Source organism: Rhipicephalus sanguineus, chromosome 11 (assembly GCF_013339695.2).
Source record: "Rhipicephalus sanguineus isolate Rsan-2018 chromosome 11, BIME_Rsan_1.4, whole genome shotgun sequence".
NCBI lineage: Eukaryota > Metazoa > Arthropoda > Arachnida > Ixodida > Ixodidae > Rhipicephalus > Rhipicephalus sanguineus.
The window spans coordinates 65,796,450-65,810,558 of NC_051186.1; the positions used below are offsets into that span (position 1 = coordinate 65,796,450).

General features: G+C 44.7%; 1 protein-coding gene across 1 annotated transcript in view; it reads right to left on the bottom strand.

Moving 5' to 3' along the window:
• Positions 1 to 7,098: 7,098 nt before the first annotated feature.
• LOC119373549 (uncharacterized) overlaps positions 7,099 to 14,109 on the bottom strand; it is a 55,897-nt gene continuing 48,886 nt past the window's right edge. The window contains exons 2-4 of the mRNA XM_049411157.1: positions 10,654 to 10,805; positions 8,130 to 8,197; positions 7,099 to 7,109 (exon numbers count right to left, since the gene is read on the bottom strand). Of these exons, the coding sequence (XP_049267114.1) occupies positions 7,099 to 7,109; positions 8,130 to 8,197; positions 10,654 to 10,805 (231 nt within the window). The remainder of the gene's footprint in view (positions 7,110 to 8,129; positions 8,198 to 10,653; positions 10,806 to 14,109) is intronic.

The window sequence follows — 14,109 nt, forward strand, 5'->3', positions numbered from 1 at the left end:
GCTATGGCCCAGCCTCGCGCGACTTAGTGCAAGCTGGGCTAATTTTTATTATGAGCAGGTTTTAATAATTTTTTTATTCACACGTTTGATAGTTTTCTTACAGAAAACCAAAGGGGTGAGGGCTAAAGGCGCGAGCCTGCGCCTGACTGAGGCCCTGACCCCTGTACAATCAGCTTTTCGCTCAGCTTTTCGAATGACTACACATGCTTGTACGGATCGCTGAGTGGTACAGGATCAAGTGGGAATGATCTGGCATGCATTTTTGAAGCGGTTCTGTGGGCTCGAAAAGCTGTTATCGTTGGCAGGTTTTTACAGCGCGCGAACATAGGAAAAAAGGACAGAGTAGACAGAAAGAGCGCTGACTTCCAACTCGCGCAACTCGTTCCACGTGCTTTGATTACAGTCACTTTGATTAGGCTATTATGTTTGCTTTTCATCTTCCTTTTCCGCATATATATGCTTTGCCACTTTGCGAAATAAATTCAGTTGGAAGTCAGCGCGGTTTCTGTCTACTCTGTCCTTTTTTTTTTCTGTGTTCGCGCTGCAAACACCTGCCAGTATGATTACCAACAAACTAGCCCAAGCCTCAACACTTATTCGCACTTTCCAGATGAGGTAGCGCCACCGCGCGGATTTTTTCGGAAGACAGGAGACGGTGGTGGGTTTCCTACTCGCCACGTTTGTGTGCATGTTTGTGTGGCTGCCGGAGCGTCGTAGTAGTGCGCCATGGAGAAAAACGGGCTAATAGCGAAGAGCAATCGCATGTGCAGTGTGCCACTATGCACAAATCGTGCAATATTTGGAAAAGTCAGCTTGCACCGCTTTCCAAAAGAGAAAGAACCAAGGTAAAGAACGACGGAAGTTGTGGAGAATCAAGCTCCGCATTGGGAAAGAAGTTAGCAAATGGTCGTGTGTATTTCAACAAGTACAACTAATATGTGACTGTTAAGTAGAAACATGTTATTAAAAGTCACGGTTGGGAGTGCAACAACAAACACCAGATACAATTTCATTTCCTTTTATTGCAGTCATGCCTGTATGTTTGTTTTTACATTGAAGCTTTTAGTACGGCATATCGCACACATTCACTGTTAGTCCCTCGGTGCACATTGCAGGACACAACCAACAAAATATGATAAATTCATGTTGTTAAAAGGTTTTTAACCTGTTCAAATATATCAGTGTGGCAAACACATCTTTGCATTGAGCAGAGGCGACCGGCCTTGCATGCTCCCTGATAATAAACAATCAATGATAATCATGCAAACGACATTAAAACTGTGGTAATTCTCGCGGGGTAAAATGCGACAGCTGCCACATGCATAATGAATCCGGGAAGCTTTAAGCAACATATTGCTACTTTTATAACACTAGAATGAAGAAGTGACAGTGTCTCCCCACCACCCCACGGCACGCGAAAACGCCACTAGTGCGGGAAGCTGCAGGTATTGGCATACTTCATCATCGCGCTCATATCTGCTGAATCGCCAATACATAACTCTTTCCGTGTCACTCTTAAACAATCAGTTCACAGCTAAACCGGCGCGGGGAACCATGTATCTCGCCGTGAACGCACACACTACATTTTAGGCAGCGCAAAAAGCGAGGACGGCGCTTTGTTTACACACGAGCGCTACCGTTGGTTAGTGTCAATTCTCGTACGTCATATATAGATTACAAAACGTAAGAAGAAATACTGACATTTACGACACTGGTTGCGTTGCACACTTGAACATTTATTCTATGCGGCGGGCCTTTCACGGCACTTGTCTGCAGGCAGAGGGACTCCACCTGGACGGCCGCGCTTGTCGTCTCGCGTGCTCCACAACATATTATATGTCCAGCGTCAACACATCTCTGTGTTTCCTTGGCAAGGTCAAGGATCGCGCTTAGAGATACCATAGGCTCGTAAGCCACCTGCTTCTCGAGACGTGCACGCTTTCGTGTCGCATCCATCACCTCTCGTCCCGCCATATTGCAACGTTCTCCGCGCCACCTATAGGTGCTGGGAAGTGCGAATAAGCTGGTATCTTCGCGCTAGTACTTTCGTTTCTTGGATTGGATTGAATTGGATAAACTTTTGTTTGGTCCTCCAAAACACAGATCACTGTGTCGCGGGCCGCCCCCACGTGGGGACCGTGAGGCCGAGCCCTTCAGCCGCCATGCGGGCTTGGTGGACAGCCCAGAGTTGTTCTGCCAAGGGCGGGCTGCGGATTGCCGCCTCCCATCTGGCAGAGGTGATGTTAGGTAAATGAGCGAATTTGGTACACTGCAAGAGCATATGGTCTAGGGTAGCTATTTCCCCACAATATGGGCAGAGATTACTTGGGTATAGGTCAAGGTAAATAATGTTTAACATTTTCAAGGTAGGATACCGTGTTCTCGGAAGGGCTCCAACGCTAGCTAACTTTTCGACAGAGATAATTGATAAAGACCGTGACCATGGACATGTCGTTAGGCAACCGTGAACTTTGCTGTGAACTATATCGTCCAGACAACGCTTTCAGATTGATAACGGTAACAACAATAGATTTGCCGGGGCTAGTCATCGTTTCCGAAAACTCTTTTGTGCTTTTTATTTGCGACCATATGTACGAGGGGAAGCAAAAAAAGAAAGAAACATGGCTGATCCCTCCGTCATTGGAATTGGCATAACGCGAATGTGAACCGTGTTTTCACAGGAGTAGTTGATTGTACATTGATGCATGAGAGTTTTCACAGTCTATTGGTGTTTGGCTACTATATTAACGTTTGACGTAGATGCACCCAAGCTGAAGACTAGTGGCACATCTCCATCCCGACGACTAACGCCCATGATCATGCTTTAACCCTAGGGGTAGCGGATTTGGTTACACCTGGGCACAGCATATGGGCACAGCATATCGTGAATCCCGCAAAGATGGCATCAGCAAGCCCACAATAAACCGCTGGTACTCGATATGCACTTATTCGAAGCATCGTCATTTGACGAGGTAAGCGACAAGGTGTGCGCAGCGTAATCTATGCGTGTGCTCATGCTCTCACAGCTCATGCTACCCACAGCTCTTCAGAAACGCGAGAGGCAGAGTTCTTCTGTAAGCTGGCCTAGCCACATTGCGTGTTGCAGTGAAGCCTATTCATAAAGAAAAAAAGTCGTTGTTGTGTGTGGAAGGTAGGGCACGAAACGCCACGCGCATGCGGTTAGCGGGACAAGACGACGTATGTCGCGAAGCGGTGAATGCGGATGAGGGCTTCTGCGAGCAAACGTCGCTTAGTGTGCAGCTCGATCGATTGCAGTGTCGTGATCGATACGTCGCGGTAGAGTTTGCACAGTGGTTCGAACTCTGATGGGCACATTCACAACCTGGCCTTCGATACCAAGCTAGCGTCGTCATGTCATGTCTGTTTCACGTACTCAACAGTTCTGCTGGTCATACACGTTCACAGGGCGCAACGACCTCGCACCTTTTTCTGAATGTTTTGTTTGCTTAATATTGACTGTTTATACGTTCTTTTTCTTTCGTATGATGCCGCCGGTTATGTAGTACCCCAGAAGGCGCCTTTATTGGGTCAATAATTGGTGATGATGCTGAACGGAACACAACTAAAGCCAAGTATGTTAGGCCTATTCGCTATGTTTCACTTTTTGAGCGCACAAATAGACAAGGACGAAAAGCGACGCGGGCACGTAAACAACGTGTCCGCGTTCAAGCTGACGCTCTTTCAAGTTCTGCTTTACTATGCGCGTAAACTGCGATCGCAAGTACACACAAACGTAGCTTCGACAGCATTTTGTCCTTTATTAGTTTTCCTTACACAGTTCTCTGTCGTACGTTGGGTATCTGACGTGGCACTTTCGTTTGTAGTTTTTACGGCAGTGTGAAGGAACATCATCAACGACATTGGGCTTCACCCACAGCATACACTCTGAAACAAAAATGCAGAAAATGCAGATGTGAGCTTAGAAGACAGCTGTGAAACATGGCAAGATCGAGAGTGATTCGTCATATAATGCGATGACAAGAATACAGTGAATCTAGCTTGAAGATCAACAGTATTTCTTCCTTGTGCTGCTGTTGGGGCATAATTTTTGCTCACGTGTTAGTGGAATCAGCGATGTTTTCTTTTGCATACGTACAGAGTTAAAGACATGGCCACTTGCCGACAAAGTCTTGTCGACTTGTCGACAAATACAAGTCCACTTGCCGAAATGCTAGCGCCAGCGGTATTCCTTGTTCAACGATTTCTTGTCTACAGAATTAAAGACTACTTATAGTATAAATATCATACACGGACGTAGTCGTAACGTTCTAATAGCTGTCTGAATGGTCAGAAAGGAGTAACGTAACGACGCGGTGTCAGTGGTGTTATCTTTCGCGTTTTGTCTGTGCTCTGAACTGTGGTTCATCAGCACTATCATTAGGTTCATACTGGCTAACGACTCGACAGACACAGACGAAAGGCAAAGAAAACGGACGCAACACGATGCTGCCTTTCGTCTATGTCTGTTCTGTTGTTAGCGAATGGGAAGCTATACAAACTCGTCCCGTGTTCCATCTTATTATCTACACCAATCCGTAACACAAGGCACGCAGGCAACAGCAACTTTAACCTTCGTACTTGTAGGAATGTATATGGTGAACGGTTGAATTGAATTGAATTTTATTGTTCACAGTTTTTTTACAGAAAGTTTGCATACACTGCGTGCACCTATAGCCATAGGCTAGTTTGGGTCCAAAAAGAAACATTTTATAACGTCACTTCGGACAAGTGTTAGGTTAATCCACTTAACTGGTGCTGAAATCTGGAACTCAATTCCACTTGAAATCAAACTTGCACGCAACTTTAAGTTGACTTGCAAAATACGTTTTGTAAATCGTTCATGTTGACCAAAGTTAAGTTCACGTCCATACTTTCTTAAGACTCACCGGGTACATTTTTCTTTCTTTTTTTCTTCTTCTTTCAGTTCTGATATAGGTTCGATCGTTTTGAATCTTCACCGCGGTTAATTGTGTGCACAAATTCTGTTCTTTTCTAGTATACCAAAATCTGTTCTTTTCAGATTTCACAAATTTTGTTCTTTTCTAGTATACCAAAAGCTTTTCTAGTATACCTATCTTCTGTATTTTTACAATCTATGCCTTTAGTTGTTCTTGTATTGCATGTGTACTTAAATATTGCAGGAACTTTGTACTTATTGTCACGTGTATTTATTCAGATAAAACATACCATTGAAGTTACCGTGTTATTGCATTTGTATATAGGTTCATAATTATATCAACTGCACCTCTGCTCTTGACATGTATATAGAATACTCATGTAATAGATCGGACCACTAACTAGCCAGACACGCTAATGGTCCAAATATCTTCAACCATTTTTTTTACTGAGTTGATTGAATAAACACACTGATTAGAACCAGGCGGTCTTGAATGGTCAATGTTAAAGCAGTGATCAAAATTTAGTGATGGAATCTTTCCATCGTTCCGACACGGAACGTTGCTGGAGCTACCGCAGCCATCATACTTGCTTTCTTGACGCTTCTAGGATATTTTCCAGAAATGTTTTACGTTTGAGGACATCGTTTGGAATCAACACTGCTCATTCATATCATTCATACTGCTTCTCCTTTCATAATGCAGCGTGCCTAGGAATTGCAGGGTGGCACAGACGCGTCAGCGTCAGTCTCTTGACAAGAAATTAGCTAACGCTGATTTGTTCACGCAAGCATATGTCCAACAGACTGTAAGTTCGAAAGATAACACAAACCATAAACAGCGTCAGGTTTTCTTTACCTAATGTAGGGTATAGCAGGGCACATTGGGCACCCATAACACACACAAAAAAAATGTACCAACCATTTGGCGTACCAGGACTTAGCAGGGTGCAGCAAAGCATGGAAACGACATTGCGAGGTCGATAGGTCTTATGCTACTGGTTATATATTATGAAAAATTCTTGAACAGGGAGTTGTCGCTGGAGCCAAAGTTTCGAGAAATGGTCGTGTCTTTTCTTCCCCATTACGTTCTTCACATCTATGTGACAATTACTACAATACACTTGAAACAGTACAGTTAACGTCTCCTATACCTTCCTTGGATTCATTATCTGCTGCTTTTCATTAGGATGTGTCAAACAAAGAAACGAGCCCTCAAGATACCATTCATTCATTCATTCATTCATTCATTCATTCATTCATTCATTCATTCATTCATTCATTCATTCATTCATTCATTCATTCATTCATTCATTCATTCGTTGCGAGGATCTCGTTCCGGTAGATTTGATGCCTTCAGGTAGTATGCGAGGGCTTATTGGTCAGCTATCCTTCGAGTTAAGGGATCACGTGCTATACGTGACGCCAGCTCGCAAAAAGAAAGATTGTTCCACACTCGCCGTCAAGGCTACGAGCTGCGCTGACTAACACTCCCAGGTTTGCATGTACATAAATACCCGATGAAGTGGACGAGGGGACGACGGCCGCCGTAGCTCAATCGGTTGAGCGTCGGGCGCGTAGTCCGAAGGTTGCAGATTCGGTTCCTGCCAACAGCAAGTTGTCTTCTCGTCCACATTCCTTTCTTCATATCTATACACCAATTACTAGAATACACTTAAAACAGTACAATTAACGTGCCCTATAATTTCCTTAGCTTTACTATCTGCTGGTTTTCATTAAGTTTTGTGTCTTCTTCAAGGCACTTCAAGTCAAGACCACTCGTCGAAACGCTGGCTTTAGCGACACCCCCAGTTCGCGAACTTGTCATCTCTTCAAGACTTCATCTTCTCCTGAACTTGAGCCTTATTTGATTACGTCTGAGTTACATGGACGCATGGTCGCTCACAGACCACTTCAGAAGAGTATCAGCCCATTTGTCTGGTCTTTAGTGTTGAACTGCTGCATCGCAAATAGCGAAGGAAAGAAGTGCCAATGGCTCTGTAGAAACTCAGCTTACGATCATGGCCTAGGATGGACATTTTCAAGACCACGCATGTGTTGTAGTCGGTGTAGAAGACGTTCGCAGTGTGAATATTCCTCGGATCTGAAATACAAGAAGAGAGGCTGTTGATTCCGGAGAACGAAAGGTGACACTCACTCAGACGTTAAAACGACAGGTACTGTCACATCATATCTTCAGGCACATATTAAGGTCATTTAGGCATGCTTTCGCACCATGGCAAGGAAGCAGCAACTCTCGAAAAAATCGTTATTAACTTCGCCGAGCTGTGTTTAATGTACACTCATTACGAGTTCATGTAATAGTCGCTGTTAGAATGTCAGCGAATTTTCGCACTGCTGTGGTGGTGTTGTTCTGTTGATAGCTGCGACTGCACTCTGCCTTCTTTTCTACGTGCGTTCCCAACTTACAAACAAAAAAGAGTTCTTTGATTTTGCTCGCCCGTACAGGTGTACGACTGGTTCTCGCATTCCGGTGCAACCGATAGATACCACGATAACAAGGCAGCTCGTTATGTTCTTTTTTGCATTGCTTTCCTGTAAGCAGCGAAATTTTAACACTTAATTCAAACGCCGCCATCCTTATGAAGCCAACAGTGTCTTATGAATGAACTTCGCGCCGGCTCAACGCAAGGCTGCTGGAAGGCTTCTCGTATTCACTCTCCCCGTCAGTACAGTAAGGTGCCGCCCCCCTGCCCCCCCTGTGCGCACGCCTATGAGTAAGGTTATAACATATTTTGTGCCTGACCTGCTACGCAAAGGTTGATGTTAAAGAGACAGGGCGTGCAAACACGGACACAAGAGAGAAGTCAAGAAACCGCAAGCGCCGACTAACAACTGAAAAAAGGCGCACAGCGGCGGAGAAGAAGGTAGACACAAAAACTTATCCTCGCATGCCCAGGCAAGTGGCGATACCTATCTTGTTTCGGCATGCAAAGATAAGCTACTCTTAGCGATGTCGCGCGTCGCCGGGATAGGAATGAAAGCTTATTTCTGGCTCTGTGTGAGGCATTGCGGAACCGAAAAATACCTCCCCATGGAAACTGACATGTTTTCAGTAACTACGGAGCGCAGAATGACAACATAGAAACAGCGGCCCCGTATGTACTTCCACATATCGCATGGCGACGTGTCCACAGTAACGCGGTGACGGTGCTGCCACCTGTAGGTCGATATCGCGGCCAGTAGAACTTACCGTAGTCGATATGGTAGGCGGGCAGGTCAGGGGCATCTCCTCCTTGCCAATTGACCGTCACGTTTCTCCTGAAATATTGAAAAAAAAAAAATATTACCGCAGCTTGCACTAAGTCGCGCAAGGTTGTCTCACAGCAGAACTGGTGGGCACCTAGCTGGTCCTTGCTTGGCTAGGCTTTTACCCTCTCACCACTCTCTTTCCCATCCTTTGCTATACTATACTATACTATACTATACTATACTATACTATACTATACTATACTATACTATACTATACTATACTATACTATACTATACTATATTATACACGGCTATGCCGGCTTTCTTTCCTTCAATCTTTTTTTTCTGTCTGTTTCTCTCTACTGCTTTCTCGCTCTATTTCTTTCTCTGTTTTTCAATCTTTTTGTTCCTTTCTTCACTTTATTTCTCTCTATTTCTCTTTTTCTTTCAATGGCGTTTTCTCTCTCTCTATCTCTGTAGTCGTTATCCTGTATGCCTTCTATCTTTTTCTATTCCTTTCTTTATATCTATTTCTTTGTTTATATTTCTTTGTACCTCTCTCTCTCTCTCTCTATCCGTACTGGTTCTCCCATCCTGTGAACAAATCACAGTGAACAAATCGGCACACGGGTTCTGAAAGCGAAGCAGGAGAGGAAGAAGTGGACGAAGTTCAAGAAGATAACGAAGAGAGAGCGTGCCGGTTCATGAAGATGACAGTTTTTTTACCCCACACGACCAACTATACTTGCTATACTGTACTGCAGTTGGCTATGCATTCTCTCTTTTTTTCTATCTTGTGTTTGTATGTTGCTTTCTGTCTCTTTTTCTCTCTGTATATTTCTTTCTCTCTCTTTTTGTCTTCCTGTTCTTCTCTTTTTTCTCTTTGCCTTTCTTTTTTTTCTTTGTTTCTCCATCTCCATCTCTCTCTGTGTAGCAAGTCTCTCACCTTCTATCTCTTTCTCTGTTTCTTCCTTTTTTTTTTCTATCTGTTTCTGTGTTTCTATTTCCTCCTACCTATTTCTCTCTCTCTCTATCTTTGTACTCGTTCTCCCATCCTGTTTTTCTCTTCGAAAGCATCACATCTCTCCTCACCCTCACTTCCCTTTCTTACCACCTTGCTGTGCTATACTATACAGCGCTATGCTATGCTGTGCCAGTGTGCCTGGATAGCCGACTGGTTAGGACTCTTTACTTCGGATCACGGGTACGCGGGCTCGAATATCGCTTAGGGGAAGAATTTTTTCGCAAGAACTTCTCTCCTTCTCTTTCTTTCTATTTCTTTCTCAATCTCTCCCTCTTTTTCGTCTTTCTTACTTTCTCTCTGTACTCGTTCTCTCGCCCATGAAGTTAGTGCGTCGTTCACCGGACAAATTGACGCACGCCTTCTGATAGCGAAGCAGAAGAGGAAGAAGAGTGAAGGCAATCAAGAAGAGGACGAAGATGGCGCTTGCCGGTTCATGATGATGATCACTTTCTATCTACGACACACGACCAACCTAAGCGCTTAAGAGCTGTGCTCTGAAACAAAGTTTGACACTGCAATACGAGAAACACATTAACCATACTAGTCAAGCAAAGTATCTGTGCTTGTGGGGATGCCTCTTCATCGAGTACATCGTGAATATGACGGACCAGGATCGACTGCATGAAATGCTCATTTTGCTGACTGCGACGGTCACTTGAATTTTGGTATTCGTATTTAGAACAGGCAATAATCATTTCATTGTGGATAATTGTCTGAACTGGCACACTGAACAAAAACACGACACGAAAAAAAATGTTCCAGGGGAGCCTCAGTCAGCTTACCTTCAGTGAATGCAAAACACTGCGTATTTGGTTGTGACAGGCATATCGACGTCCGCGCTATGGTGACACGGTTGAGACGACGAGGAATGCAGAAGTGAAACCGGTAAATATTGAATTATTATAAGGTGAACGTCTTCCCAGCAAAGAACGCTGCTCTCTCCCCTCCTCTCTCACACATACACAAACACGCACACACATACACACGCACACACACGCACGCACACACACACACAAACATACATACATACAAACACACGCGCACGCACGGGTACATGCACACACACACACACACACACACACACGTGCGTACACGCACAAACACTGGCAGGGTTATGTTAACTAGACTGTGCCTAGTTTGATACTCTACAACCTGAGGAGAGGCAGAAGGGAGCAAAATAAATAGGACAGCACACAATTCGCAGTTCACAAGATTAGCCTTTCTATTAAGAAATGAACTGCTACACCAAATAGAACCTGGTACTTAATAAATTCTCTCGCGTTGGTGGTGGATTGGCTTGAGTTAGAGAGTCGTGTGCACATGAATTGTTACGAGATGCAACATATCCGAAGGACCACGATTGTCAATTACCGTTATAACTTAATATGCCAGCTGTTTATAAAGAAGCATCACTCAACTACAATGACTCTTGTTTTAGGTAGGCTGCTGGTTATTCTACAAAAGAGAGTTCGGTCATAGGTGACATTGACGAGGAGCTCACTTGACAGAACCGCCGTGCCCTTTCAGTTCCCAGACATAGGTGGCCTTCTTCTGCTCAAGATCCAAGTATGTACGAGTGGCAGTCGCACACTTCATATCGGTGTCATTGATAGAAGTGTAAATGCTCACGCCTCGGTCGAACTCGTCTATCACCTGAAGGTAAGAACAAAAATAACAAAATAGAGTGCGCTTTGTATTAGAACTTAGATTCACATCATTCATTCAAACGTCAATTCGAAGCCGCACTTGTTTAAAGAACACGAAATTATCTATAATTCCACCTATACATTTACAGGCTATCACGTCACTATAAGATCGAACAAAAAAGACGTTTATCCACTATTACAGAGTTAGCTTCTATGCAACTTTGTGAATCAAATCGCCCGCACCGTCATCAATCGCACTGAACCTTCACGCGCCGATCGGTCCAGGACCGATTTTTGCGGCAACTGCCGCCGAATTCCCTCACCGCGAACCAATCGGAACGCGAGTCAAACATTCGAAAAGTGGCGGCATGCTTGTGATATCGCAGTCGTCGAAGCCTGTAGCGACAGCAAAGTCTTTCGTAATCATTCTGTTTTCTGGACAACTGTCAAGTGTTGTCGCGATTAGCATCTTTGCAATACACCATCGCGATCTCGCAAAACGGGTAGTATTACCTGGGCTCGACCAAGCTTCTCGCGTCTTGCAAATCAGGATGAACCAACCACAACTGCTTGCGTCGTTTCTTGTTCGGCGAATGCATGTTTCTCCTCGTCAGACATCGCCAGAAAGTTGCTTTCCAGCAGGCCCAGGAGTTCGACGACCCTGCTCCCGTTTATGCGCTTCACCATAAAGAAACGCGAATACAACGCAGAGCACGTCGATGCCAGCGTTCCTTCGCGCGAAGGGAAGATGACAACTAGCGCCCTAGCTTCGGCGGTGCGGTTGCTGAGTAGTATGAACAACGTAGAATTTCGGCGGCGCGCGAATTCCGGTCGCTGTGGCCGGCGGATTCCCCAGTGTGAATGAGCCATTACAGACTCTCACGTCACTATAGGATCGAACAGAAAAGACGTTTATCCACTATTATTAGCCCCGAGAACGAACACTGGCGGCGCGGCAGTCGCGGCGAAGTGACGTCACGGCAAGGACTACCTTCATCCGCGGCCGAGGATCGCCTTTTCCTGCGCCCGCCGCATACCCGCGGCGGGCGCATGGTTCTAACTTCATTACAACTTGGCGTAGCCTCCGCGGATAGAACACGCGTCCCGAAGATTACAAATTAAATTAGGACGTTTTCAATTCACGAACTACATTGCGGCTTATCGTACAAGTTATGTCTGCCTTTGCAGATTATCTAGGTGATTCGACAGAATTGCGCTTTCTGCAACAGAAGACTTTAGATGAATCTGTCTGTCGTAAAGAATCACTTAATACATCCGGGAAATTAAACAAAATAATACTGTCACGCACACAATGGTTTCGGAAATTCTGAGGTGTTAGTATAATTGGATTATGTAAACATTTCTTCTCAACGCTGGTCTGGGATTATGTGGTCGTATACCCCGATTTGCGTGAACTGCTGGTCCGATCAACCGCTGGGTCACAAGCGGTAATGTAAAATCCTCGTGGGAGCACTGTTGATAACAATCGTCTGCAAAACAAACGCCTGAAAGTCGAAATGAGCGTTTTGAACTGTTTCGATGGCACTCTCAGTGACGTGGCCCACGTAATAACTAAACGTCCTTCGCCTTAACGAGTCAATTAATGGTCTCGCACGTCATGTTCACATAAAGGTTCATGATGCTCAGGGGTGTATCAAATGCAGAAAAAATTAATTTATGAGCTGGCTATCTAAACTAGTACTTATACAATGTAACAGCGCCGTTGCTACGATGCTGCATGAAGACATGCTGCATCACGGATGCATTCGATGCAAATAACACTTGTGGAGGCGAAGCCATCATATTTTTTAAAGGAATCGCCCATGAACAACGCAACCTAATAATGTGAATAAGGTGTCTTGCGTGTCAAGACCACGGCATGATTGTGATACACGCTGCAGATTAATTTTGACCGCCTCGAAATCTTTTTAACGTCCTCCTGTATCTAAGCAGAGGAATGTTGCTTTTCGCACCCTTCGGCATGTGGCTGCTGTGGTCGGGAATCAGATCCATTCGCGAAGTTAGCAGCGCGACACAACAACAAACCTGATCCTTTCAAAGTGTGCACGACGGCGCGCGGGCACCGTTGGGGACTGTGAAGAAAAAATGTATATAACCTTTTGTCGTTTTACTAGGAACATTATCGATGCTGTTTTCGTCATTCATCTGAAGATTGATACAGGCAAAATGCGAACGTAAACAGCGGAACAGCGCACGACGCAAGTGCGTGATATGCCGGCGCGTCACGGCGGGCGTCGAAGAGTCCTTGCCGTGACGTCATCCACGCCTCCCGCCAGGCGGCGCCACCCCAACTTCTCGGGGCTAATAGAGTTAGCTTCTATGCAACTTTCTGAATCAAATCGCCCGCACCGTCATCAATCGCACTGGATGCTTCCTCTTACAAGAACTAACCACGAGCAATAAAGAATTACGTATCACCTACCGTTACAAATAAATGAACTATATTCCGCAGGTACTGACATAGCAGATATCACACTTTCTCACTTCCGTCTATGTCTTATTAAATGTCCCGACATTTAATAGTTCTTCCTCAAATTGCGTGCCTAGAAATGTAGAAAAAATACCACCAGTGCTGTGCGTAAATTTTGTATTTAGTGTATTTGTAGTTTATGTATCCAGACTTTTGATCTGTACTGTATATATGTCTATTGTATCGTGTGTCTTCTTGCCAACACCGCAGGGCTGTGGTGAGTTTGAAACTTATGTAATTCCTATTTTGGTTAGTGTTGTGTATCTCGCCACATTTTGTGTTCTGTTGTCGCCACCACCTCGGCCTAATGTATTTAGGGGGGTGAGAACATAGTCAAAAGGATAGTTACTTTTATTCTCATCCCCACCATCAGCTTTGTATTGGTGGAAAATGAAACCATGATTACCATTAATGTTTTTAAGCCTGACTGTGTTTTAGCTTTCAATGCATTGCAGACATCAAAATTTTTCCTGATAATTTTATTGTCTCGTGTGAAAAGCAGTTTATGGGACCACGATACCGGCCAGCGTGTGCGCGATGTTCTCCTCAGTAATTCAATTCCCCCCCAAATGAGATGAAATGAACCTGAATGACAAAAACAGAACAATCTCAAGTGACGGTAGCATCACGTGGCCAGCTAAAGCAGTGACGTCAGTAAGCACTACATGTCGTATGCCAAATTCCGCGCGCCCTCGCGTCTCCCGGTGGTATTTCAGTGAGAATATTTCAACGTCGTCAGACGAACGGGGGATCTCGCTATCGATCCGACGTAATACCGCATTTACGTGATTGTAAGTCGAATAGAATGTAGGTCGACCCC